The sequence below is a fragment of the Amblyomma mixtum genome, chromosome 3 (assembly GCF_055824585.1).
Source record: "Amblyomma mixtum isolate Tamu chromosome 3, ASM5582458v1, whole genome shotgun sequence".
Classification (NCBI taxonomy): Eukaryota; Metazoa; Arthropoda; class Arachnida; order Ixodida; family Ixodidae; genus Amblyomma; species Amblyomma mixtum.
Genome location: NC_143014.1, coordinates 258,951,400 through 258,977,412, shown reverse-complemented (window position 1 = coordinate 258,977,412; position 26,013 = coordinate 258,951,400). Strand labels below are relative to the sequence as shown.

At 45.3% G+C, this 26,013-nt stretch overlaps 1 protein-coding gene across 10 annotated transcripts in view; it reads right to left on the bottom strand.

Moving 5' to 3' along the window:
• Positions 1–26,013, bottom strand: part of LOC149354537 (uncharacterized) — a 45,752-nt gene extending 19,739 nt beyond the window's left edge. For 2 of the 10 annotated variants that reach the window (XR_016291338.1, XM_089583389.1), the window contains exons 1-4: positions 14,454–14,493; positions 9,299–9,398; positions 7,493–7,526; positions 1,331–1,414 (exon numbers count right to left, since the gene is read on the bottom strand). Coding sequence is in view for 1 of the 10 variants with exons in the window: in XM_089583389.1 (XP_089439515.1) it covers positions 1,331–1,414; positions 7,493–7,510 (102 nt within the window). In the remaining 9 variants the exon portion in view is untranslated. Of the gene's footprint in view, positions 1–1,330; positions 1,415–7,492; positions 7,527–9,298; positions 9,399–14,453; positions 14,595–15,612; positions 15,647–19,795; positions 19,949–22,229; positions 22,354–23,501 lie in introns of those variants that run through there. The other 8 variants (XR_016291339.1, XR_016291340.1, XR_016291341.1 and 5 more) reach the window with 8 other exon arrangements.

Sequence of the window (26,013 nt, the reverse complement as noted above, 5' to 3'; positions counted from 1 at the left end):
AAGGTGGGATCAGGCAGCATAGGGATACAGTTCACTCCCTCAAGGAATCAGTGGGCCTTTGTCACTTCTCCTATTCAGACATCCGCTTCGTGCTGTGATTGTGGCCATGCCACTGCCTAGATTCCTCAGCTGAATATAGGCTGGCGGTTGTGTGCACGTGGCTGCTTAGGAATGGCTCTCCCTCCACGCAGCCCTCTGGCTCCAGTTCTCGGCCAATGCCCCTCAGTGCGAGGGAGTGAGCGCATGGCGGACAGCAGTGCGGGAAGCACAGCTGAGTCAAGAGCAGCCTGGTGTAGGCAAGTGTGATAAGTCGGTTCTCAGTTGGAAGCGAACACAAAGAGAAATAGTTATTCTCTTCAAATAGTTTCGAAACAGAGTTAACTTCTGAATCCAAGCAAACGCTTTGCGACTGGGAAAGAAATAGGAAAAAAAAAGGCAATTCACAGGAATTGAATCGCATAAGCCAAAAGATTAGGTTTACAGAACTGACTAAGGCAACTTAAATAAAAATGAAGTGAGAACAAAAAAAAATGCTTTCACATGAAGGCCCTCCCGTGAACGGGGGACGCATAGTCAGGGTTCCACTGTAATCATTGTTTACAATAAAAGGCCTAGCCTTGTTACCAGTTTAGCAGCGCACATTAACTTGACATTAAAATGAACGTAAAACTGATTTTTGCAAAGCCTTTGAGAGTAAAGTGCACGGACACACAGCCAGGGGAGCACCACCTCATACTGCCGGGCATGGGTCGCACGCATAGAGCCAGGCATCATTAATATCAGCTGAGTGCCAGACCTTTGGAGGATCCTGATCTTGACTTATAATTACGAGACGTTTGCCTGTAAACTGACCTAGCAACCCATTTTAATATACACAGTTTATTCGTGCCAGTCGTCTGGCGTGCATCTTATCATTCATACTTTCATTGCAGTATGCATTAGAAGAATTTACCGAAGCTCAGCTAATTTGTGTCACAGCATAAAAAAATGGGCTGCATAATCGGAGTACCGCTAATCTCAAGTCTCGTGATGATCCCATGTAATGGCCACAGTGTGTCATAACTGCAGAAAAAAAGTGCAGCAGTCACACGTGAACGTAAGGTAAATTTTACCGACCATTTGTCTATCCAACATTCAGCTGTTTAATGGACACAGACTACAACTTTTGCCATGATGTTGGTGTTTGGGTAAATGTGGCAAGTAAACAAGAATAAAGCTGGACATTTTTTTTTCATACGCCTGCACTTGAAAATGCCTCCAACTTCAACCAGAGCCAAGCCATGCACAGGAATTGTAAGATTTTTGTACACCAAACATTGGCAGCACTCACTGCAAAGCTCTCCATAGAGCTCAGGCCAAGGACAACTGCACCCTTGAGCTGGTCCTCGAGCTGTACAGCTGCTGGTGCCCCTTTCTGCAGGATGAACGGAAACGGCCACACTGATTCAGACTTGTAGTATTAACAGTAGACAGCTTTTCGATAGGGAGCAAGACAGGGTTGGATGGAGAAAAGATTTTTCAATGCTGATTATTAACTATACAATTTCGGTCGGCTCCACAGTGTTAGTCAGCATTTTATTTCAAGGTCTCAATTTACGTCTTGACTCATTCCTGTCATAATAAGAAGGGAAACAAATACACACATTTTATATAAATCAATACAAGAATTTCTGCTTGCAAAAACAAGTAAACGAAAATTATGCTTATTGCAGTCGTACCACACAATGGAAAACATGAAGCCATGCATTGCCGGACCAAGCCATGGAGCTTCGCCGGACCAAGCAGTGTAGTTCGAATTATCCGAAATTCGAATTATCGAGGTTCGAATTAACGAGCTTTCACTGTACTGCAGTTTTGTCCTTCGTATAACATTCGTGTACGTTCCTTTTCTGTTTCGTGTCATTTAAAGCCGACCTCATATTACAACCATTCTTAGCACTACATTCAGGTAAATGTGGTATCTGACATTGAGCTTAAAGGCAACAAGGAATCCTGGGTTCATTTCGGATGCCTGACACAATTTATTTCCACACAAGGCTTTCTAGCGGCTGAGAGCAGATACTGAGCACCTTCCTTCGTGGTCACTGTGTAAAGACCCTAAGTCAAGTCTTAAAAGCTACTGTGTATTATGAATTGTGTTCAAAGCACCATGAGCCAGTTGAGCACTGGTAGACCAAAAACAGCATTTCACTTCGCCTGGTGCAGTAGAATCTCGATACGAATGTCACAGGGTCGTGAGCAAATTTGCATAATCCCAAGTTGTGTATCATCTCAAAAAAAAAAATCAGTATCAAGCAGCATGCGAAATGTACTCGCACAGATTTGTTTACAGCTGGCAGTAGTTATTTACAGCCACATGTCGCCGCTCACTGCTGCTTGTGCGCACAAACTAGGAATTGCGGAGTCTGTGATGTGTGGGCCGTGCGCCACTGTTCGCAGCTTGCGCGTACATATCCGTAATGGAGTGAGGAAGTCTTCGGAACATCCGAAATTAATCACACTGTTCACAATGCACTCAGGTCGGGGAACTTCCCGAATTTGTATCATCCCTAAATTTGCATCAACCGAGGTTCGTGGTACCTAGCACATGATGTGAAAGGGAGTGAACTGGCCCTGAGTCATGGCAAACTTCTCGAAGATACAGAGTTACACAGAGATGGCTAGACAAAATGCTGGCATCGCAATCATTCATCCACTTCAGAACGAGCGGCAGTGCAGCTTTACTTCTCTGGGCAAGTACAAGCAAAGCCTGAGAATAAGTACGTACTCAGTGGTACGAATACGACTTTTTTCCAAAAGATACTTTCTAGGGATGCTTCACTAGTTTTCAAACGTGGCAAATACAATACACGTTCGACTGACAAAAACACTACATTAAATATATATCATCGGCTCAAAGTGAGGAACACTACAGTGCAGCTGCATTTTGCTTCAGGAAGTATCATGGGGCTCTGAAAAATGAAAAGAGCCTAAAAGCTCAACTTGAGTTTTTTTGTTTCCACCAAACTGAGCGTCGTCAAACTATCAAGCCATATTTGGAAAAACACGCAGATCATACAGAAATGATCCCTTTTTTCATCCCAGTTGTATTGTTCTACTCAATGTGTTCCGAGTTATTTGTTGTACCATCATGTCATCAGTGTTGTATTTTATTTCATAAATTTCCATTTAGTACTGTAACCTTTAACTAAGAGCACTTTTTAGAAGATATATATACAGTAAAAGCTCGTTAATTCGAACTTCACGGGACCAGGAAAAACGTTCGAATTATCCGATGTTCGAATTATCGAATGGCGGCGAAAAAACCGACAAGAACCATTTGCATTATGGTGTATGTAGGGTATTTACTCGCCTAACGAACCCACTCACATAATGAACCCACGCACCCCCGATTTTTGCCTAAGAATCTGAAAAAAAAAAAAAAGCGTCAGTCGTTAACGCTCCCTCCGTTTGGCACCGTCACGGCCCACAACGCATTTCTTGGCGGCACGCCAAGATGCTGCGCAGCGATAACATCACTTTTGAAGTTAGCTCCAGCAAGGGGGAAGCGAACTTTGGCAGAGTGCCAGCGCTTGTTCAGTTGTGCAAGCCTCGTTTTCAGCACCGTCACGGCCCCCAACGCATTTCTTGGCGGCGCGCCAAGATGCTGCGCAGCGATAACATCACTTTTGACGTTAGCTCCAGCAAGGGGGAAGCGAACTTGGCAGAGTGCCAGCGCTTGTGCCGGCGTCTTGTTCGCGGCTCAGCGCGTGCTTCCGTTGGCGACCGACCGATGGGTGGAAGCATGGACGACACTCGCAAAGAAAAAAGTTTTTCGCTCGTAATTTGTAGCGCCCCTCCCAAGTCATAGCCTTCATGGGCGTTGGCTGGGGCCGCGCTGACAGTGCTTATCCGTATTTTCGAATTAACAGGGCTCGAATTAACGAGCATTTAGTTGCGAGTTCCCGAGGTTGCGCGGAAAAAGAGGGTAGGCAGCCGCCAGCGCGGTCGCCAACCCCTTCCCTCCGGTGCCACCGCGCCGGCCACCGCGCCAGTGATGGCGCCATTTAAGCTTTACCCACTCTTCCAAGGTTTTATCTAGTTCCATCTTCTGTCCCCGTTTAGGACGTACACAGCGTCTAACTATGCGGAGTAGGTGCTTTTTTTTTTGGCCACATGCTGTGTGCCAAACTGCCCAGACGCGGTGGCGCGTAGTTCGAATTATCCATAACGGAACAGACTCGCTTTCGAGTTAACGGGCTTTTTTATACACAGATCTCTATGGAGCTTGGCCGGACCAAGTAGTGTAGTTCGAATTATCCGAAAATTCGAATTATCGAGTTTTGAATTAACGAGCTTTCACTGTATTTGTTGTCCTACTTAATGTATCTCACGTCAGTTGTTACGATGTGCTCTTAGTAGTGCTTATTTTTTATTGCTGCATAGAACTCGGTGCATTCTAAATGTGTATTTTAGTTTTTTAGAAGGGAATTGCGGTGTTTCCAAACATTTCAAACTGACAAAGCTTGAGGTTTAGAGCCCAGTCAGGTACACCGCACTTCATGTCCTGGTCATATTTGTATTCTCTGCATGGAAAACTGAGAACAAATAATGTGAAAGTGAAATTAAAAAGAGGCCTATCAAAAAAACATAAAAACACGCTCAATGATGTTCCATTGTATGTACTAGTATACAGCACACAAAAGTGTGCCTCATAGGGACGTAGTTTACCTTTTGCCAGCACTCGAAGCAAGTGGGACTCTCGTGTCCTACTGAATACCCCAATCGAGAATATTCTTTGGAGTATACTTAAGTGAGACCAGGTATTCACAACAAGTAATTACATTAAACAAAACAGAGCCATTTCTAAACAGCCCGATTTGAACAGGATGAGGACACCTTTAACAATCTCATTACATATCAGAAAAAACAGGACAGCTAGAATATTTCCTTGGGAGACACCACAAGAGACAGCAACATTATCTGAATAATTGTCAACAAATTATACTTGGATAGATAGCAAGCTAAACCACAATTAACTAGGGGTGTGCGAATAGTGGTTTTTTGATTCGAAGCAAATTCGAAACGAATAGCAATTTTCTTCGAATAATTTCGAAGCGAATAGTTCGAATAGTACTTCTGGCAGTAAAAAAAAGGCTGAATGACAGTAGGCATTTCCAAAAAAATTTATTTTCCTAACACACGATGCCATTACATACTGCACTGAGGCTTTATTTAAAACCATGCTTCAAAATTTGAAGAGAGCACCTAAAGTGAGTTAAGAATAATTTTTACCGGTTTGGTAATAAAAAGTTATAGCACATAAAAATACCGCCTGCTTTCTAATAAGAAATTAGACATAAAATACAAAAAATGACAGTATAACAGAACGGTGCCAGTAGTACAACCAATAACTGAAACCATAGGAGTAACTGCACTACACTGCAGCAAGAGCACTGAGAACAATAATGAAAAAAAAAAGGACATTCTGAACTACCGGTGACCAGTAGTCGAATGTCCAACACTGAGCTAGGCAATCACGTTCGGTGCACCGACTTGCCACTTGCGTTTCTATAGTTTAGGATCCTCACTTATTGGCTTAGATTGCGCCTTCTTTTCGGTTATGCCGATGGGACTGCTGTGTCCAAAGATAATAAAATGGAACAAAGGCTGACCGGACCTCCTAGCAGCACTGGCAGCATCACACCATCGCGTATCCAAAGCTCCCACAGCACCGATAGCTTGGCCGTACTGTCGGAGACAGAGCGTTCGGGATGCGCCGCCCATGGCTCAAATGCATCGCCATCACCTTGCGGCCGGAGGAGATTTCGCTATCCGAGGGGTGCTCGTATCGAACTGTCGGCTCTGCTCTACATGCTGCTCTGTCTCTCTTGGGTTTAGTGCGGCAAACTGGCGCTCTTCCTGGCCTATGCCGTCACTCTGACAAGACGTGTCGCACGATGCATTTTTTTTTTGCGTTTCGCTAGCAGCTCGCCGCTGCTGTTTGCCGGAGCGTTGCTTCGCTTATCAAGCTGAAGGATGGGAACATCGTTCCGGTTACATTCCCAGACTAGCAAGAATGGAAGCGGCTGTACAAAACTCTAGCGCCGCAAGCGAAACATCATTCGCACCACTAGCGCCTTGTGGGCCCTGGCAAAATTGTCCCCTGTAGTACCTCCGAGCAGCACCTAGCATCGCGCTTCCAGGAATGCTCCGAGCCTCCAACGTACCGGAGTGTTCGAGTTGCGGCGACGGAGTGCGGCGCACCACCGAAGATGGCTCAATGCCCTGATTACGACGGCGTTCCGTTCCCACCAATGCGCAAGCAGTCAGAATAGCAAGAAAAGATGCCAGTCATAGATAGATGCGATCATTTCGTTCTACTAAAGTTCGGCAGTCACATATACATCCGCAGCCTCCCCGATGCCAAGCGTTAACGGCAGTAATCCTCCACGAGTGCACAATAAGCTTGGCGTTATCACACGCTAAATGCGCCCTTCCCATGGAAGTATACACTTCGGTGACATCGAGTCCCCGCGCTGCCGCTGAAGTTTTCTCGCCTCCGCCGGTAATATGATGGCTTGCTTCAATGCTGCCGAGAACGGTCGCCCATGTTCGGTACGCACGATTCGTCACCTGATTGGGTGAAGCGAGAGCACGGTAGGGCTGCGTGTTTATCGTCGCATCTGTCCTATCAGGTAATCTTTTCCGCAGCTCTACTGGAAAAAAAAAAGGCGGGGGGGGGGGGGATGAACGCTGCAAAGCAATGCCCGCGTTCAAATCCTTGCGGCGTCCGAGCTCATCGATAACGTCACCGCCAGCCAGAGTATATAAAGGGTTCGCTGACAATAAACTGAGGTTTCTTGTTTTGAAGCTTAGACAACTGTCGGATATGTTCTTCCTTCATTGCGTCTGCCTCGACACGGTGGCAGCGACGCGGCTTATAGCAGCCTTAGTGCGGAGGTTCGAAGACGACCAGAACGCAGGATCTTTTGAAAGAGCGCGTCGCCCTTACCTTTCGTTTGTCGCTGGGTTCGCACCCCGACCTGATCGTGATTTGCGTACTGACTGACCCCAGAGCATTGAAAGCGCGATAAAAAAAAGCCATCTATGCGGCAATACTGGAACCGAAACCACATAAAGCAAGCGGGCAAGCGTCCCAGTAATACTATTCGCGCGAGACAATACTTCGAAATTTCAAATACCGAGAATTCGGTTCGAAGCGAATATTGAATACAGTGTTATTCGATCGAATATTCGCACACCCCTACAATTAACTATGGCGCTAGGAAGACCAACTTCTTGAAGCCTGGGAATTAATTTAGGACGGGAGATGAGGTCCCATTCTTTACTGAAATCTATAAAAATGATATCGATCTGGCAGGACTTCTGACGGACGGATGTGAAACTAAAATACAATGTTAGATGGACAGACATCAGAAAAAATCTGAAATTGCAGCAGAAATGCTTAGCAGAAAAAAAAAGAGGAAATGCACACATTCGAAGCACGTACCTGGGCCCAGCACCACATCCAATACGCCGATGCCCTGCACCGAGAATACATCAACAAAGTCAACAGGGAGAACCGGCACTTGCAGAGAAGGTGCAGCAGGTACTAAAATTCCTATACAAGGAGACACGCCTACCAGTTTAGTATACCCCACTTTTGTCACTCTTCTCCTAATGAAGATCCAATGTGCCAACTGTGCTCTCCCGTTGCGTACGGAGAGGGGCACACAGGAAACCCAAGAGTCCCACCCAGGGCTCTTTTATCTTTATCACCCAATTATCTTTTCCCACAACATGAGTCATCCCATTTAATTTCGGGGAGTATTCTGAGACTCGCTCTGTGGAAGAGGTTCTGCCTTGGCATCATCGGTCATCCGCTATTTGCACCCACATGATTGTCAAATGATCCCCAGCACTGCGTCTGGTCTATTGACGTTTCACAACAATATATTGGGCCCGTTAACTTTTCTTTTTCACCGGAGCAGCAGAGGAAGACGGGGACCTGGAAACTGCTACCCTACTGAACTCTTCAAAGGATTCTCTTGCGCTGACTATGACTGAAATTGCAATTGCAACAGTAACCACTCTTAAATTAACACTGAGCATGTGCTTTCAACAATAATTGAAAACAAAAAAGCTGAATTAGTGGAAGGAAGTGTCCAATAGCGCACATAAATGCCCTAAAGTGTACGATACTCACATATGGACACGCTCGTTGCCATTAGGGGTAGTCGTTTCGTCGGAAACTAATTTGTATTTGAGCCCATGAATTCATTCCAGGATCTTGCAGGGTCCGTAATAGTGGTGTATAAGTTTTTCCCTACAGTTCTCTGGGCCAAACTGGCGTGTACACCAATACGCGTCAAGTCATTTGCACTCCCCGTCATGTAGTCGAGGATTACAACAACGCGTATCGGTGGGTTTATCGTCGTTAATAGCAAACAGGAATAATCATCAGGTGTTGTGTTAAGCGCAGTCTTGGCTTCGTTGACGTGCAGAAGATGGATAGTGTTATTATGATGTCACTTGCACCGCGCTACTCCTAAGCCAGGTTCTCATCTCAAGTCTTCTGCTCTGTATCGACATGCGTGACAAGCGTATCAGAAATTGTCGTGCGAAAGGGTTCCGTTAGGCCGATGTTCTATGGATCGCATGCAGTTGTCTGCAGTGGTGTGTATAACACATTACAAAATAGGCGGTGGCAATGAAGTCGTAAACCATTCACTCCAGTGCGTGATGACCACTTCTAGGGCACCGAGACGATCTATGAAGTTAGAAGAAAAAAATACAAAACGATTTATCTTGGTTAGGCCAAATGCCAGAAAGGTGAGCTAGCTCTAGTTCTTCTGGATAGTTTAACCTGAAACTTCTCAACGGCTGGGTTTGTTAATGAAAGCTTTAATTGCAAAACAGATTGCGTAGGATATCCTTGCAGCAGGCCCAGCGCACAGCTCACGGCCACTGCTCGTAGGCTTCTGGCAAAGGTAGTCCGTTGCCTCGAGGGGCTGGCAAACAGAAATACAAGCTTGGGCAGAGCCAGAACAATGCGGAAAGCTGATGATCAGATCCTACCCTCACTCAGTAACGGCGGCTTAAATACCTTCCCATACTGAGCACAAAATTTGTGGCTTCGCACCTTTGTTCTTGACCAGTCACTTCAGAGAAGACATAAGAAAGATCATGTTCTTCTATTCAAACAGCTGCTTAACCGAATGCGCCGGATCTAGACATTACAAAAGGGTTCAAGTCTATGGCGCTAGTATGTTTCGGGAAGCGCCTAAGTACGTACTTACTGTTTCAGTAAACGTACCTGCTCTGGCAATCCAGTAGGGTGGTTGAGGCGCTGGACCCTCAGGGCTGCCGTTTGTGCCAGGCAGCAGCAGATGTCCCGCAGCTGCTGATGCCCCTTTCTGCAGAGTGAACGGAAATGGCAACACTGAAACCGTCCACACTGATTCAAAATCCTAAGAGTAACAGTAGACAGCGTTTCGGTAAGCAGCAAGGCACGGTTGGACAGCAAAACGAAATTCCAATGCTGATTATTAATTATACAATTACTGTCAGGTCCACAGTGTAACTCTGACCTTTTTTTCAAAGTCTCAATTAAAGCCTCGACCCAATCCTGTCATAATAGGTTAGGGAAACAAATGCACACATTTTATGTAAATCAATACAAGAATTTCTGCTTGCATGGCTTCATGTTTTACACTGCGTAGTACTAATCCAATAAACGTCATTTCCGTTTACTTGTTTTGCAAGCAGAAATTCTTCTGGGTTCATTTCAGATGACTGACACGATATATATTTCCACACAAGGTTTCCTAACGCCTCAGAGCCAATGCCACACTCCTTCCTTCGTGGTCACTGCGTAAAGACCGTAAATCAAGACGTAAAAGCTAATGTGTAATATGAATTGTGTTCACAGCACCATGAACCACTTTAGAACTGGTAGGCCAAAAACAGCATTTTTACTTCGCCTAGTGCAGTAGAATCTCTAAATGAATTTCACGAGGTCGCCAGAAAAACCGCATAATCCCAAGTTGCGTATCTTCTCAAAAGCAAACAAAATCGGTATCAAGCAGCATGCAAATTGTACTCGCAGAGATTCGTTTACGACTGGCAGTATTTATTTACGTCCACATGCCGCCGCTCACTGCTCCTTGTGCGCACAGTCTAGGAATTGCGGAGTCTGCGTTGTGTGGGAAGGGCAACACTGCTCGCAGCTTGTGCGTATATATCCGCAATGAAGTGACAAAGTCATCGGATCATCCGGAATTAAGCACACTGTACACAATGCACTCAGGTCAGGGACTTTTACGATTCTGTATCATCCCTAAATTTCCATCAACTGAGTACGTAGCACCTAGTACACGATGTGAAAGGGAGAGTTCTGGCCCCGAGTCACAGCAAACTCCTTGAAGGTACATAGTTACAACGAGAAGGCTAGAGAAAACGCTCGTGTCGCAATCGTTCATTTGCTTGGGAAACGGCAGCAGTGCAGCTTTATTTTTCTGGGCAAGCACAAGCCAAGCCCGAGAGTAAGTACATACTCACTCGTACGAATACAAATTTTTACCAATAGATCCTTTCCAGGAATGATTTCCCAGTTTTCAAATGTGGTAAATACAGTACACGTTCGACTGACACAAGCACTACATTAAAGATATATCATCAGCTCAAAGCGAGGAACACCACAGTGCAGCTGCATTTTAGAAGCCAAATACATTTTTCAGTCAACTGCACAAGTCAAATCTGAAAAGGCAACTTGCTTTAGAACTAAAATCGCTTCAGGAAGTATTATGAGGCAGCTGAAAGATGAAAAGGGCCTAAAAGCTCAAACTGAACATTTTTTTTATTACCAAACCTGGCCTCGTCAAACTGTCCACCCACGTTTGCAAAAACACACAGAACACACAAAAATGATCCCTTTTTTCCTCCAAGTTGTATTATTCTACATGATGTGTTCTGAGTTGCACCATCCCGTCATCAGTCCTGTATTTTATTTGATGAATTTCTGTGTAGTCATCATCATCATCATCAGCCTGATTACACCCACTGCAGGGCAGAGGCCTCTCCCCTGTCTTTTGTCAGTTGTCGCCACTGTATTCCCACAAACTTCTTAATCTCATCCGCCCACCTAACTTTCTGCCGTCCCCTGCTACGTTTGCTTTCTCTTGGAATCCCCTCCGTTACCCTTAAGGACCAGTGGTTATCTTGCCTTCGCATTACATGCCCTGACCAAGCCCATTTCTTCCTCTTGATTTCAACTAAGATGTCATTAACCCGCGTTTGTTCCCTCACCCACTCCGCCCTCTTCCGATCTCTTAACATTACACCTATCATTTTCCTTTCCATAGCTCGCTGCGTTGTTCTTAACTTAAGCTGAACCCTCTTTGTTAGCCTCCACGTTTCTGCCCCATAGGTGAGTACCGGTAGGATACAGCTGTTGTATACTTTTCTCTTCAGGGGTATTGGTAAGCTTCCAATCATGATCTGAGAGAACCTGCCATATGCGCTCCACCCCATTCTTATTCTTCTAGTTATTTCCCTCTCAAGATCCGGATCTGCGGTCACTACCTGCCCTAAGTAGACATATTCTCTTACTGCTTCCAGCACCTCGCTACCAATTGCGAACTGCTGTTCCCTTGCTAGGCTGTTGAACATTACTTTGGTTTTCTGCATGTTAATTCTTAGCCCCACCGTTTTGCTCTGCCTGTCTGACTGATCATGCTTTGCAGTTGTTGTCCTGAGTGGCTTAGCAAGGCAATGTCATCAGCGAATCGCAAATTACTCAGGTATTCTCCATTAACTCTTATCCCAACTGTTCCCATTCCAGTCACCGGAATACCTCCTGCAAGCAGGCAGTGAAGAGCATTGGCGAGATCGTGCCTCCCTGCCTGACACCTTTCCGTATTGGAATTTTATTGCTGACTTTATGGAGAACTATAGTAGCTGTGCAATCATTATAAATATCTTCCAATATTTTCACATAACACTCTTCTACACCCTGATTCCGCAATGCCTGCATGACACCTTTCCGTATTGGAATTTTATTGCTGACTTTATGGAGAACTATAGTAGCTGTGCAATCATTATAAATATCTTCCAATATTTTCACATAACACTCTTCTACACCCTGATTCCGCAATGCCTGCATGACATCTGAGGTTTCCACTGAGTCAAATGCTTTCTCGTAATCAATGAAGGCTATATATAGGGGCTGGTTATATTTTTCGCATTTCTCCATCACCTGATTGATAGTGTGAATGTGGTCTATTGTCAATTATCCTTTACGAAAGCCTGCCTGATCATTTGGTTGACTAAAGTCAAAGGTTGTCCTGACTCTACTAGTGATTACCTTAGTAAATACCTTGTAGGCAACGGACAACAAGCTGATTGGTCTGTAATCAACTCCTTTACGTCTCCTTTCTTATGAATTAAGATAAAGTTAGCGTTCTTCCAAGCTTCTGGTACTTTCGAGGTCACAAGGCATTGCGTATACAGGGTGGCTAGTTTTTGTAGCACAATCTCTCCGCCGTCCTTCAACAAATCTGCTTTTACCTGATCCTCACCAGCTGCTTTCCCTCTTTGCATTCCTCCTAAGGCTTTCTTTACTTCCTCCTTCATTACTGGCAGGATGTCCCATTGCTGTGCTCGACTGCCTCCCTCAGTAACTTGATGATTACATTCACTACTGTATAGATTTGTGTAGAACTTTTTGGCTAATTCAACTATCTTATCCATATTGCTGATGACATTGCACTGTTTGTTTTTTAGCGCATACATCTGGTTTTTACCTATGCCCAGTTTTCTCCTCACTGATTTTAGGCTACCTCCGTTCCTTAGAGCATGCTCGATTTTCTCCATGTTAAACTTTCTTATGTCGGCTACCTTGCACTCACTTATTAACTTCGATAGCTCTGCTAGTTCTATCCTGTCTGTGGAGTTAGATGTCCTCATAGTTTGGCATTTCTTAATCAGATCTTTAGTCTCCTGAGATAGCTTGCTGGTATCCTGTCGAACCATCCTACCACCTACTTCTGCGGCGCGCTCTGTAACGATAGCTGTAAGATTATCATTCATTGTTTCAACACTACGATCGTCTTCTTCAGTTAAAGCGGAAAATCTGTTTTGCAGCGACATTCTGAATTCCTCTACCTTCCCTCTTAATGCTAACTCGTTAATAGCCTATCGCTTCACCAGTTTCCTCCGTTCCCTCTTCAAATCTAAGCTAACACGAGACCTTACCATTCTGTGGTCGCTACAACGGACCTTACCGAGGACCTCCACATCCTCTACGATGCCAGGGTGTGCACACAGTATGAAGTCTATTTCATTTTTAGTCTCACCATTGGGGCTCTTCCACGTCCACTTCCTGTTTGCTCGTTTGCGGAAGAAGGTATTCATAATCTGTAAATTATTTCTATCTGCGAACTCTAGTAATAACTCTCCCCTACTGTTCCTAGAACCTATGCCATAGTCACCTACCGCCTTGTCTCCAGCCTGCTTTTTACCTACCTTTGCATTAAAGTCGCCTTTGGTCATTGCCGATTCCACATCCTCATAGAAGCTTTCAACTATCTGGTCATAATGGCTTGATGCAGGCGCGTAGGCCTGCACCACCTTCAGCTTGTACCTCTTATTAAGGCTAATTACGCTAGCTGCCACTCTTTCGTTAATACTGTAAAACTCCTCGATGTTGCCAGCTATATCCCGATTAATGAGGAATCCCACACCTAGTTCTCGCCTATCTGCTAATCCACGATAGCACAGTACATCCTCGCCCTTTAGTACTGTATACGCCTCATCTGTCCTCCTAACCTCACTAAGCCCTATGACATCCCATTTAATACCGGCTAATTCCTCCAATAGCACTGCTAAGCTAGCCTCACTTGATAAGGTTCTTGCGTTAAACATTGCCAGGTTCAGTTTCCAATGGCGGCCTGTCCGGAGCCAGAGATTCTTAGCACCCTCCGCTGCGTCACAGATCTGACCGGCGCCTTGGTCAGTTGCTCCGCACCCACTGGGGACTGAGGGCCGAGGGTTAATTGGTTTGATCATAGAAGGTTGTGGCCAAGTACTACACCAGGGTGGCCAAATCCTGTTCTGGTGAGGAAGTGCGTTGTCGGTTCTGGTCACCGAAATCAGGCCGCACTCCAAGCCTGGTTATGCAATTCCATCGACACGTGGAGTTTTTTTTTTTTATCCGGTGGAGAATTGCGTGGCACCGGGATTCGAATCCCAGTCCTCTTGCACGTGAGGCGGATGCTCTACCTCTACGCCATCGCTGCATCACCAGAGGAGTTGAGTGGGCTTTTTTATGTTGAATTCACTCAAGCAGTAGTAGTTCACCATATCACATCACCTACCGTCGCCGCTTGCCTTTTACGCAACACACTGCACTTGCACCCCCCTCTGGTGCTTTCATGTTCCATGACAGGTGCGCCCACCAAGGAAAGACTCACCCTTGCCATACATGTCATCGCCTGGCTTCCTGAGTTTAATGTAGGCAGGTGGCCGGACGCGTGGCTGCCTAGGAATCTGCAGTCCCCCTGGCACCAGGCCACGGCCAATGCCTTGCACTGCAGGCGAAGCATAGTCCTGGTCTGGAAAGTGGGCAGCCAGCCAGTACTGTAAACTTTCACAGCACTTTTCAGCAGATATATATACTATTTGTCCTACTTAATATATCTCATGTCAGTTCCTGTGAAGTGCTCTTAGTACCGCTTTTTTTATTATTGCTGCATTAGAGTGTTGTGTATTCTATACGTGTATTTTTTTTTAGAGGGAAATTGCACTGCTTCAAAACTTTCCAAACTAACTAAGTTTGAGGTTTATGACCCAGTCAGGTACACTGTACTTTTTGTCCCCGACATTCTAGTTTTCTCTACATGGAAAACTGAGAACAAATAATGTGAAAGTGAAATTAAAAAGAGGCCTATAAGAGAAAGCTAAAAACACGCCTAATGGTGTTTCATTGTATGCACTAGTATTCAGCACACAAATATGTGCTACATGGGGACAAAGTTTGCATTTTGCCAGCACTAGAAGCAAGTGGGACTAACGTGCCCTACTGATTACACCAATTGAGATTATTCTTTAGAATATAATTAAATAAGACCAGGTATTCACAAGTAATTATATTAAACAAATCAGAGCAATTTGCAAGGTAATCACAACAAGTAATTATATTAAACAAAACAGAGCAATTTGCAAAAAGCCTGATTTCAACTGGATGAAGAAAACTAACAATGTTTATACATCTCAAAAATAACAGGAAAGCTAGAATATATCCTTGGGGACACCAGAATAGACAGGAACATTATATTAATGAAGGTCAATCCTAACAAATTGCATTAGGTTAGATAGTAAGCTAAACCACAATTAACTACGACGTCAGGAAGACAGCCTTGTTGAAGCTTCGGAATTGACTTAGGATGGGGGACGAGGTACCATTCTTTACTGAAATCTATAAGAATGATATCAATCTGGGAGGACTTCTCAGGGACGAATGTGATACTAAAATTCAATGTTAGTTGCACAGACATCGACAAGATCTGCAATTGCAGCTAGAAGTGCTTAGCACAAAAAAAAAAAAGAAATGCACACATTCAAAGCACATACCTGGTCCCAGCACCACATCGAAAGCACCGAGAGCCTGCACAGAAAATACATCAACAAAGTCAACAGGGAGAACCGGCACTTGCAGAGAAGGTGCAACAAGTATAAGACAAAATTCCATCACCAAGAGACAGGCCTACCAGTCTAGTACACCCCACTTTTGTCACTCTTCCGCTAATGAATATCCATTGTGCCAACTGTGTGCTCTTCCCGTTGCGTACGGAAAGGGGCACACAGGAAACCAGAGTCCCATCCAAATACAAAAGTGGTTTGGTTGGTTTTGGTTTATGGGGTTTAATGTCCCAAAGCGACTGAGGCTATGAGAGACGCCGTAGTGGAGGGCTCCGGAAATTTCGACCACCTGGGGTTCTTTAACGTGCACTGACATCGCACAAAAATGCGCAGCACTGTTCACTCGGCACAGTCCACCGGCCGTACTTGCCCAGCAAATTTTCCCTCAATCAAAATCCCTTTCTTGCGTTTCATTGCATATAGTACTATCATATTCTTAACAAGCATGATGCCCTCAAGCTGACACCTTCACATATTGCATCACACATTTGTTACAATCATAAGGTTGGTTTTATGTCATGGCAGGAAAGCTTACCTGCAGTTACGCCGAGTCTAACCATTCCCATACCACATGCTATGAATTTTTAAACGTAATATCGAATACATGACAGATCTAATCTCCAAGCTTCGTATGAATGCGGCGCATACTGTTCTTTCCCACGAGAAATTTTAACAACTGCATTCCCACGTGCTAGCTGACCCTAACTGTATTATTTGATAAATATGTTGCAGAAGAGAGCACAGGGCCTCCACTAGGCACAGAATGTCACTTGCTACCTCCAATCACTGACCGTATTTCCAGTCCCAAGGCAGAGGATTGTGTGAAAATCTTTCTCAGCTATATAAGGTAGATACGGCAGACTTAGAAAACGATAAAATTATTAATGAAAGGAAATGCAGAGGTAAGCACTATCAGCTGAACTGGCTACAGCCAGAACACTTGGTTTAATAATAAGAGGAGTTCCAAAGGACAGCGCACGTTGACTGAAAAAATTGGTGTTTCTATTCTGTAAAAGCAGTACTTCTCTTCTCTACACAACCTTCATCCATGTCAGACTATTCTGTGAGGAGGTGGATCTGCTTTTGAAAGCACTCATGAAATTTTTCTTTTAGTTGGCATTGAAAGCTCTTGCATCATGGTGCAGAGGTGCAGACACTGTATTTTCAATCTATGTAGCCTTTCCAATACATGCTGGCTACCACTTCGCTCCACCCAGACACTCACGGAATTGAGTTGCGGGCTCTGCCCCCTGCCCCAGCCAACGATTTTGACTCCTTCAATCTTCCTCGTCTTGTTCTGTGCCACGGCACACCTCATGAACTGCAGTGTGACTATGGATGTGTTTTTCTTCCGAATGCCGCTGAAGCAGCGCTCAAAATCATTCATCGCTCCACTACAGCGTGCCACCCTCAAACTAATGGCATGACCGAGCTCTTCAACCGCACCCTACGCAACATCCTCGCCATGTACACTGGCTATGCTCACCCAAACTGGGAATAGGCCCTTCCTTGTGTCACGTAGAACTGCAATAAGGCAATACTACGACAGGCTCCTCTCCGTCTTTTCTCTTCCTTTGAGGTCGCGAGCCCACGTCTACCATGGACACCATCCTCCAGTATAGCAGATGCCTCTGCAACTAGTCTCCTTTCCGCAGCCCATCCGCACACTGAAGAATGCCTCCAGCTTCAGCATTCGTTCACCACTCAGCACCAAAAACTCAGCCAGGAAAGCACCAACCCAAGCCCATCATATCCGACGCTCGCTTGGCTTTGGTTTCCTTACACCAATCCTGGTTTATCACTGCTAGCACGGGCCTCACCACGTTCACTTTGGTCCAATTCTTTATTCTCTTTCCATGGAAAAGGGGGAGCTGAGTGAAAAGGCTGACTTGCCTGACGAAGGCCTCTGCACCCGTATACAGTTTGCGAGACAGTGGCAAAAAAAAAGAAAAAAAATCTTATTTGTACATGCTGCCTTATTTATAATAAAAGTTAGGGGAAAAAAAAGAGGTTGTATATGCAGGTTGTAACACAATGATGCCCCAGAACAATTTGCAACACTCAATTTTCTACAAAAAGAAAACAGAACATAACAAAGATTTTCTTATCATAATACATAATTGTCAAAAAAAGTAGCATGAATCATAGCACTCACCCAGTAACTGCAAGGAAATCTCGAGCGAAATATTACGGAAACTGAATGATACTACTTATTAAGTATTGTTCTAGGTTCTCTTTGGACCTTGATGTGGAAGAATTGAAATGAAGTGGCGGTAATTTATTAATGGCTGCAGGAAGTTGGTAACATAGTGTCTATTTACTGTAGTAAGACCGGATTTCTGGAACCAATTCTTGCTGCATTCTGAAGTGCTATGTTAAGGAAGAATTATCAAAAATAAAAGCGTATGATCAGTTTTTGTGAATATGTTCAAATAGTCTGAACAAATATATCTCATCTACCTTCAGAATACTGCGTTTGATGAACAATGGCATTGTCCAGAGGTTCTGTGGTCGGCTGTGATTTCCCCAATTGCTCTCAATGCTTTCTTTTGCATCGTTATTAATTTTTTTGTAATTACCAGAAGTTGCAGTTCCCAGACGAGAATGCAGTAAAAGGTTTTGGAGTAACTGTGCATAATTCATTGATGTCTTTGGCCACATAGGTATTACGCCAGCCAATCAGTAATGGCAGCCAACCACTCTGCTCAGACTGGCAGCAAGTTTCAAATTATGTGTATTCCAACATAGCGTCTCGCTGAACCAAACACCAAAAATTTGTGACTCGAAAATCTTCTAAATCGCAGTGTAACCAGAATAAACATGAAGCAGATGTTCTTCTATAGTGTTAATAGGCCTGAAAATTATGTAGAGCGTTTTCGTAAGATCTAAGACAGTCTGTTTGTATGCAACCAGGAGGGAAGGTGAGTTAGAAGGTTAACGCATTTGCCTTGTCTTCAAGCGGGCCCAAAGCTGGATCACTGAAAAAATTGTGTCCCCAGTATACATTACCACGTCTGATGAATCTGTCATATTAATATATCATTAACACAAGTTATCAACAGAAGCGGCCCTAAGATCGAGTCCTGTGGCACACATCTTGTATGATGTGGAGCTTCTTCGAATCATTGGAGTATATGTGGACATACTGAAAACTGTTTGCGAAATGACTATCAAACAGGGCTGCAGAAATTCCATGCACACCATAGCAATTGATAGTGGAGGAGAACAATACGATAAACGCAGTCAAAAGCATTTACAAAGTCTAAAAACAAGCAAGCCTGCATTTTCTCGCTCCGATGTTATCAATAATTTTCTATTTAACTGTTAGCAGTGCTTTTTCTGTAGACCTTTCTTCAAAATCACATACTGTGAATCATTCATAATGTTACGTTTGGCAATGAAATTTTGTGACCCGCGGTTGATGGCGCCTTCAAATATTTTAGATAAAATATTCAGCAAACCTCCCCAGTGAACTATATGGTGAGGCCATTGAGTCTTCTTTGGACCATCGTCACTAAAACCACTTAACGGTGCACGTTGCATGCCTCAAACTTTACTATGACCCACTTGTTCTTTCTGCCCTGCAAGTATGGTTTACGGCGATTCAACGTTCCAAAGCAACTCGGACTGTGAGGGACGCTGTAGTGGAGGGCTCTGGAAATTTTGACCACCTGGGGTTTTTTAATGTGCATTGACATCGCACAGTACACGGGCCACTATAATTTCGCCTCCATCGAAATTCGACCGCCGCGACCGAGATCGAACTCGCGTCTTTCGGGTCAGCAGCCGAGCGCCATAAATACTGAGCCACCGCGGTGGCCCTCCTGGCTAGTTTACTTCTGCTTCAAGTGCCTGTGTATGTATGCACGCATACCATGCATTTCAATGGTTCATCTGCTGACAAGTATGCGTCCATCCCTTCTATATTTTTTTTCTTTTCCCTTTTTTCTTTTCCGCAATGTGATTCACCTGCCACATAAACGTCGTCAGGCCTTTGGCTGCAATTACGGCACCCACTGCTAGCTTTAAACATCGCCGGAAGGCACAGCAGCAGCTATGGTGGTCGTACTAGAGCACTGCAGACAAACCACACACAGTTCATAAAATAACTCACCATATGGCCTGCGCAGGCTCCCCTTCCCCGAAGTGTGGATGAATTGACTGTGTTTGGAGAAGACGTAGATGCAGCAGTCATCTTTTACGGCATATTTCCCATCCTCCATTGCTACGACCGCTGATGGACGACAGAATGCCTCCTTTGAGCCGCCTGAAAAAACAATGAGTAATAACAATGGTCTGAGCCAAACAGGAGCCCAGTCTTCTGCAGTTTAGGCAAACCCTCGCACAGTAAACAGGCCTCTAGAATTTCGCGTTCATAGAAATTCGATTGCCACCAGCGAGATCAAACCCGCACCTTTCGTGTTAGCAGCCAAGCACCATAACCACCGAGTCACCGTGTACACTGTGGGGGAAATTAATTACATAACATTACATGGCTAGCTGATAGAGAATTAAATATAGACTGCTGTGAGTGTTTGCTGCATTGAAATTTGACTATACACACATTTCATATAAATCAATACAAGAATTTCTGCTGGTAAAACAAGTAAACGAAAATTACGCTTATTGAAGTCGTACCACGCATTGTAAAACGTGAAGCCATGCAATTAAAAGCAACGAGGATTCCTGGGTTTATTTACGATGCCTGACATGATACGTTTCCACAAAAACTTTTCTAGCGGCTGAGAGCAGATACTGAGCACCCTCCTTCGTGGTCACTGCGTAAAGACCCTCAATCAAGCTACTGTGTATTATGAATTGTGTTCACAGCACCAGGAACCAGTTTAGCGCTGCTAGGCCAAAAACAGCATTTCACTTTGCCTAGTGCAGTCGAATCTCGATACGAATCTCACGGGGTCGTAAGCAAATTCGCATTATCCCAAGCATCGTATCACCTCAAAAACAAACAAAATCGGTATCGAGCATCATGCGAAATGTACTCGCACAGATTTCAAGCATCATGCGAAATGTACTCGCACAGATTCGTTTATGGCTGACAGTATTTATTTACGGCCACATGCTGCCACTCACTGCTCCTTGTGCGCACAAACTAGGAATTGCGGAGTCTGTGATGTGTGGGCCGAGCGCCACTGCTCGCAGCTTGCGTGCACATATCCGTAATGGAGTGAGGAAGTCTTTGGAACATCCGAAATTAACCACACTGTTCACAATGCACTCGGGTCGGGGAACTTCCCGAATTTGTATCAGCCCTAAATTTGCATCAACCGAGGTTCGTGGTACCTAGCACATGATGTGAAAGGTTGGTTGGTTTATGGGGTTTAACGTCTCAAAGCGACTGAGGCTATGAGAGACGCCGTAGTGGAGGGCTCCGGAAATTTCGACCACCTGGGGTTCTTTAACGTGCACTGACATCGCACAGTACACGGGTCTCTAGAATTTCTCCTCCAAAGAAATTCTAGCCGCCGCGGCCGGGATCGAACCCGCGTCTTTTGGGTCAGCAGCCGAGCACCATAACCACTCAGCCACCGCGGCGGCAGTGTGAAAGGGAGTGAACTGGCCCTGAGTCATGGCAAACTTCTCGAAGATACAGAGTTACACAGAGATGGCTAGAGAAAATGCTGGCATCGCAATCATTCATCCACTTCAGAACGAGCGGCAGTGCAGCTTTACTTCTCTGGGCAAGTACAAGCAAAGCCTGAGAATAAGTACGTACTCAGTGGTACGAATACGACTTTTTTCCAAAAGATACTTTCTAGGGATGCTTCACTAGTTTTCAAACGTGGCAAATACAATACACGTTCAACTGACAAAAACACTACATTAAATATATATCATCGGCTCAAAGTGAGGAACACTACAGTGCAGCTGCATTTTGCTTCAGGAAGTATCATGGGGCTCTGAAAAATGAAAAGAGCCTAAAAGCTCAACTTGAGTTTTTTTGTTTCCACCAAACTGAGCGTCGTCAAACGATCAAGCCATATTTGGAAAAACACGCAGAACATACAGAAATGATCCCTTTTTTTCATCCCAGTTGTATTGTTCTACTCAATGTGTTCCGAGTTATTTGTTGTACCATCATGTCATCAGTGTTGTATTTTATTTCATAAATTTCCATTTAGTACTGTAACCTTTAACTAAGAGCACTTTTTAGAAGATATATATATTTGTTGTCCTACTTAATGTATCTCACGTCAGTTGTTACGATGTGCTCTTAGTAGTGCTTATTTTTTATTGCTGCATAGAACTCGGTGCATTCTAAATGTGTATTTTAGTTTTTTAGAAGGGAATTGCGCTGTTTCCAAACATTTCAAACTGACAAAACTTGAGGTTTAGAGCCCAGTCAGGTACACCGCACTTCATGTCCTGGTCATATTTGTATTCTCTGCATGGAAAACTGAGAACAAATAATGTGAAAGTGAAATTAAAAAGAGGCCTATCAGAAAAACATAAAAACACGCTCAATGATGTTCCATTGTATGTACTAGTATACAGCACACAAAAGTGTGCCTCATAGGGACGTAGTTTACCTTTTGCCAGCACTCGAAGCAAGTGGGACTCTCGTGTCCTACTGAATACACCAATCGAGAATATTCTTTGGAGTATACTTAAGTGAGACCAGGTATTCACAACAAGTAGTTACATTAAACAAAACAGAGCCATTTCTAAACAGCCCGATTTGAACAGGATGAGGAAAACTTCAACAATGACGTCGTTACTACATATCAAAAATAACAGGAGAGCTGGAATACTTCCTTGGGAGACACCAGAAGAGACAGGAACATGGCCTGAACACGTATTATGTACTATAAGGGACATATGTCCCTGTGAAAAAAGAGTGGGGAAACGAAAGCGGACATCCCTGTTCTTAGCCGGGGGTCAGAGACCTCATTTGGGAAGTTGAAAGTTTCACTCGTATGCCCTTATGTGTCGCAGTGAAATGAGACTGTCAGCAGGCATGGCGCAAGTGTGTCGGTCGCCTTTCATACGGCCGAGAGATTCTTGGGCACATAGCACATAGATGTTGCATTCAGTGTCATTGCACTATGCGAGAGCACCTTCACAGGCTACAAGTGTTGTGTAAGCAGCATTTAGTGGTTGGCAACTGCTTCAGAGCAGTGTGCTGAACTGCAGCACTGGAGACTGGTATATGTACATTGCCAAATCAGGTTATGCTTTTCTGTGTGCGATCCCAGTCAAGCTGTGTATGTTAAAACTGCAGCGCAATTTTTTATGTTGCAACTATGAAAAAGAGCAGTAACATTTCCTTTGCTGTGACAAGGATTAGTATAGTGCAGCCATGTCGGTTTTTGTGAGCACACGCACCATGACCATGCTGCAGGTGGTAGGTTGCAAGGTATTTAGCACAGAGATAAGAAAGGACTGTTGCGGGGCAGGGGCTACCTCGAACCCGGGCTCTAGTGGGTAGTGTGTTTGAGCCAAGGAAAGATGGAACTTGAAGTTTGGGAAAATGATAACAAGTGGGTTTAGTGGCACCTTTGGTGAAACTTATTTACATAATTTACGAACAGTCAAAAACTCAGGAGTTCATGCGTCAAGCGACTGAATGAACCTTGTCACCAGGGCCCAGAGTGTTTATTCTCACTCTGCACGCTCCTTAAATCCCCTAAGGTCTGCCCCTTCACCAGGCGGTGGCCAATGCAATACATGGCACATTTCTTCAAGATGAGAAAAGTTGCAAAGCATGTAGCAAGCAGAGGCACTCGTGGGAATAGGAGAGGAGAAATCACAAGTCCGCCACTATTTCCTACTGAGGTGCAACAGTCTTGCAAGCAGCACACCTGTGATTCATGCGGGGCCGTGGGCCACAACTGCGGCAAGCTCTGATTCGGGCCGGCTCCTGTTGGACATGGTTAATTGCTTGAAGGCACCGTTCCCTTCTTCCTCTGTCGTTCGTCCATCGTCAGTTGCTGCCCCAGATGTCCTTCTAGCTGGGAACCTGTCAAAGGGAACCCCCCCCCCGCAAAGAGTGGGAAAATCTCCGCAGGCACTTTCACAGCCAGGCATCCTTTCTTTTTTTCAACGGGGGTCAACGGATGGTCAAACGCGTTGCCAGCAGGGTTGTAACAGGACATAAACTTGTCGTGCTGCTATTTTCTATTGCACACAAATGCAATGATTGTGAGACAGCACTCTGAGCGAGATTACATACCACTACCTGGCAGTAGCATATTGCACTATGAACACTTCCCTTGATGGCCTGCCAGCACAGTCTTTCTTGGTGTCCTAAATTCCACAATACTTGAGCCTCTACCCCATTAAGAGTCTAGGCGAAGAAGTCCGCTAAAGATGCAGGTTTGATAACTGCTGCTGCGGTCATCGCTTTTTTTCCTTTTGCACACTTGACACAGTACAGTGAGATTCTCGTTCTCATTGCTGCAGACTAGTAATGGCCTTCTCAGAAAGTCTCTGCTCCTTGGCTTCAAACAGTGGAGTATGATGGTAGCAGTGAAGCAGCAGCTTCTTGAAGGCATCAGTGGTGCTGCCTTCCTGACTACGTCTCTGGCACTTCCATTTTTCGGCTGCCACGGTGGTTCAGTGGTCATAGCACTCGGCTACTGACCCAAAAAGATGCGAATTCGATCCCGTCCGCTGCGGTCACATTTCGATGGAGACGAAACGCTAGAGTCCTGTGTATTGTGGTCGAAATCCCCGGGTGGCCAAAATTATCCGCAGGCCTCCACTACGGCGCCCCTCATAGCCCGAGTCACTTCAAGACGTTGTTGAGGATTTGCAGGGTCGCAGCAGAGCACCAGAGCAAGATGACCAGCGTGGCAGGCTTCCAGTTCCGAACAGCCCGTGCCGGGCAGAGATGGAGTAGCCACGGCAGGCAAGCAGGCAGCTAGAGGAACAGTGTCCCCACGGGGTCGCTACAAGGTCCGGTAAGTTCATGTCAGGGGCCGGGAAGAGCCATCGGGTGGAGTGCGCCGGCTCAGGTGGACGAGCCTGGCTGCTGCGCAACGGGCGAATGATGCAGGGTGCCGAGCTGACAACGGACATGGGGGCAGGGGAGGCCATGGTCGGGCCGACACCAACTGTAGTGCTGCCCGCTGACACAAGTGTCATCGATGTTGGAACGTTGCAGCTGATGTCGATGGGGATCTGACGCGCCGTGTACGCGGTCACAAGACACACGCTTGCTTCGCACGCTCAACACACAGAAGGGAAAGGCGTTTCTAGGCTTGCCCCCCAACTCGGTTTGCAAGTGGCGGCCGCTGGAGGGACACCCCACTGGAAAAAGGCCCATTGCCATCATACTGCTTGTCGCACTGTGCGCAGAGAGTTTTGTGTTAACCCATGAACTGCCAGGCCCAGCGACTCCTCCTGCTCACACACTTTCTGGATGCCAAAGCACTTCTTTTTCTGGTGTCAAAAGCATTGTCAGTATGTCACAACCTAAACCCAGAACTACTCCTCTGGCTCAGCTCACCATCATGCAGAGAAGTTTGTGTTGTCACCAATTCTTCACGCAAATATTTTTGCAGACATAGGTCCACACAGCAGGCAGGAAATAAAAAAAAAACGACGCACCACAAGAGACCACTGCACTACACACCGATGTTTTCGCACGTCGTAACCCGAGCATCCATAATCACAAAATGTACTGTATGAAGCAGCAACACGCCGAAGAATGGCGACGCTGTTGTTGTCGCGGAAGAAAACAGTTCGACGGCCGCGCAGTTAAGATCGCGTCACGTCGCACACACAGCAGTTTCGAAGCACAGTACCTACACGAAGCGCGATCAAAATCGGTGATGGATACGTAACAGAAACAACGTCGTATAACAACGCTCGCTTCGGTCGCAATCACTGCAACAAATACGACTAGCTGCACAACGCCAAGTTCATTTCAGCATTCGGAAAACACTGCGTGCGTATTTCTCTGCCTCGGCGGAGAAGCACTAGCACCGACCGCAATCACTTTCACTTCTCGGACACTGTCACTGTGCAGTGTAGCTTATGCACGCACAGGAAATTCACCATGAGCAGCCTCCTTTCTCCAAGGTGAGCAGCTGTTACTCGTGGCTGTCCGTGGTGATCTCACAGGAAATATAAACGCTTGCAACACGGCCACAAACGCTTCGTGACATCGCCACTGAAGACCAATGCAATATCCATATCTAGCATCTAACCGCGCGGCTTACATAGCACTTTGGAATCGAGGCGCTTTAACCATTCAGAGGCAAGTATCCTGGATTCAACTAGGCGGCTTGCACTAGTCTTGGAACCACTTGCTAGCTTACAACTTCCCGAAAACACCGGGACTGCCGTGAGGACCTTAAAAGCGGCCAT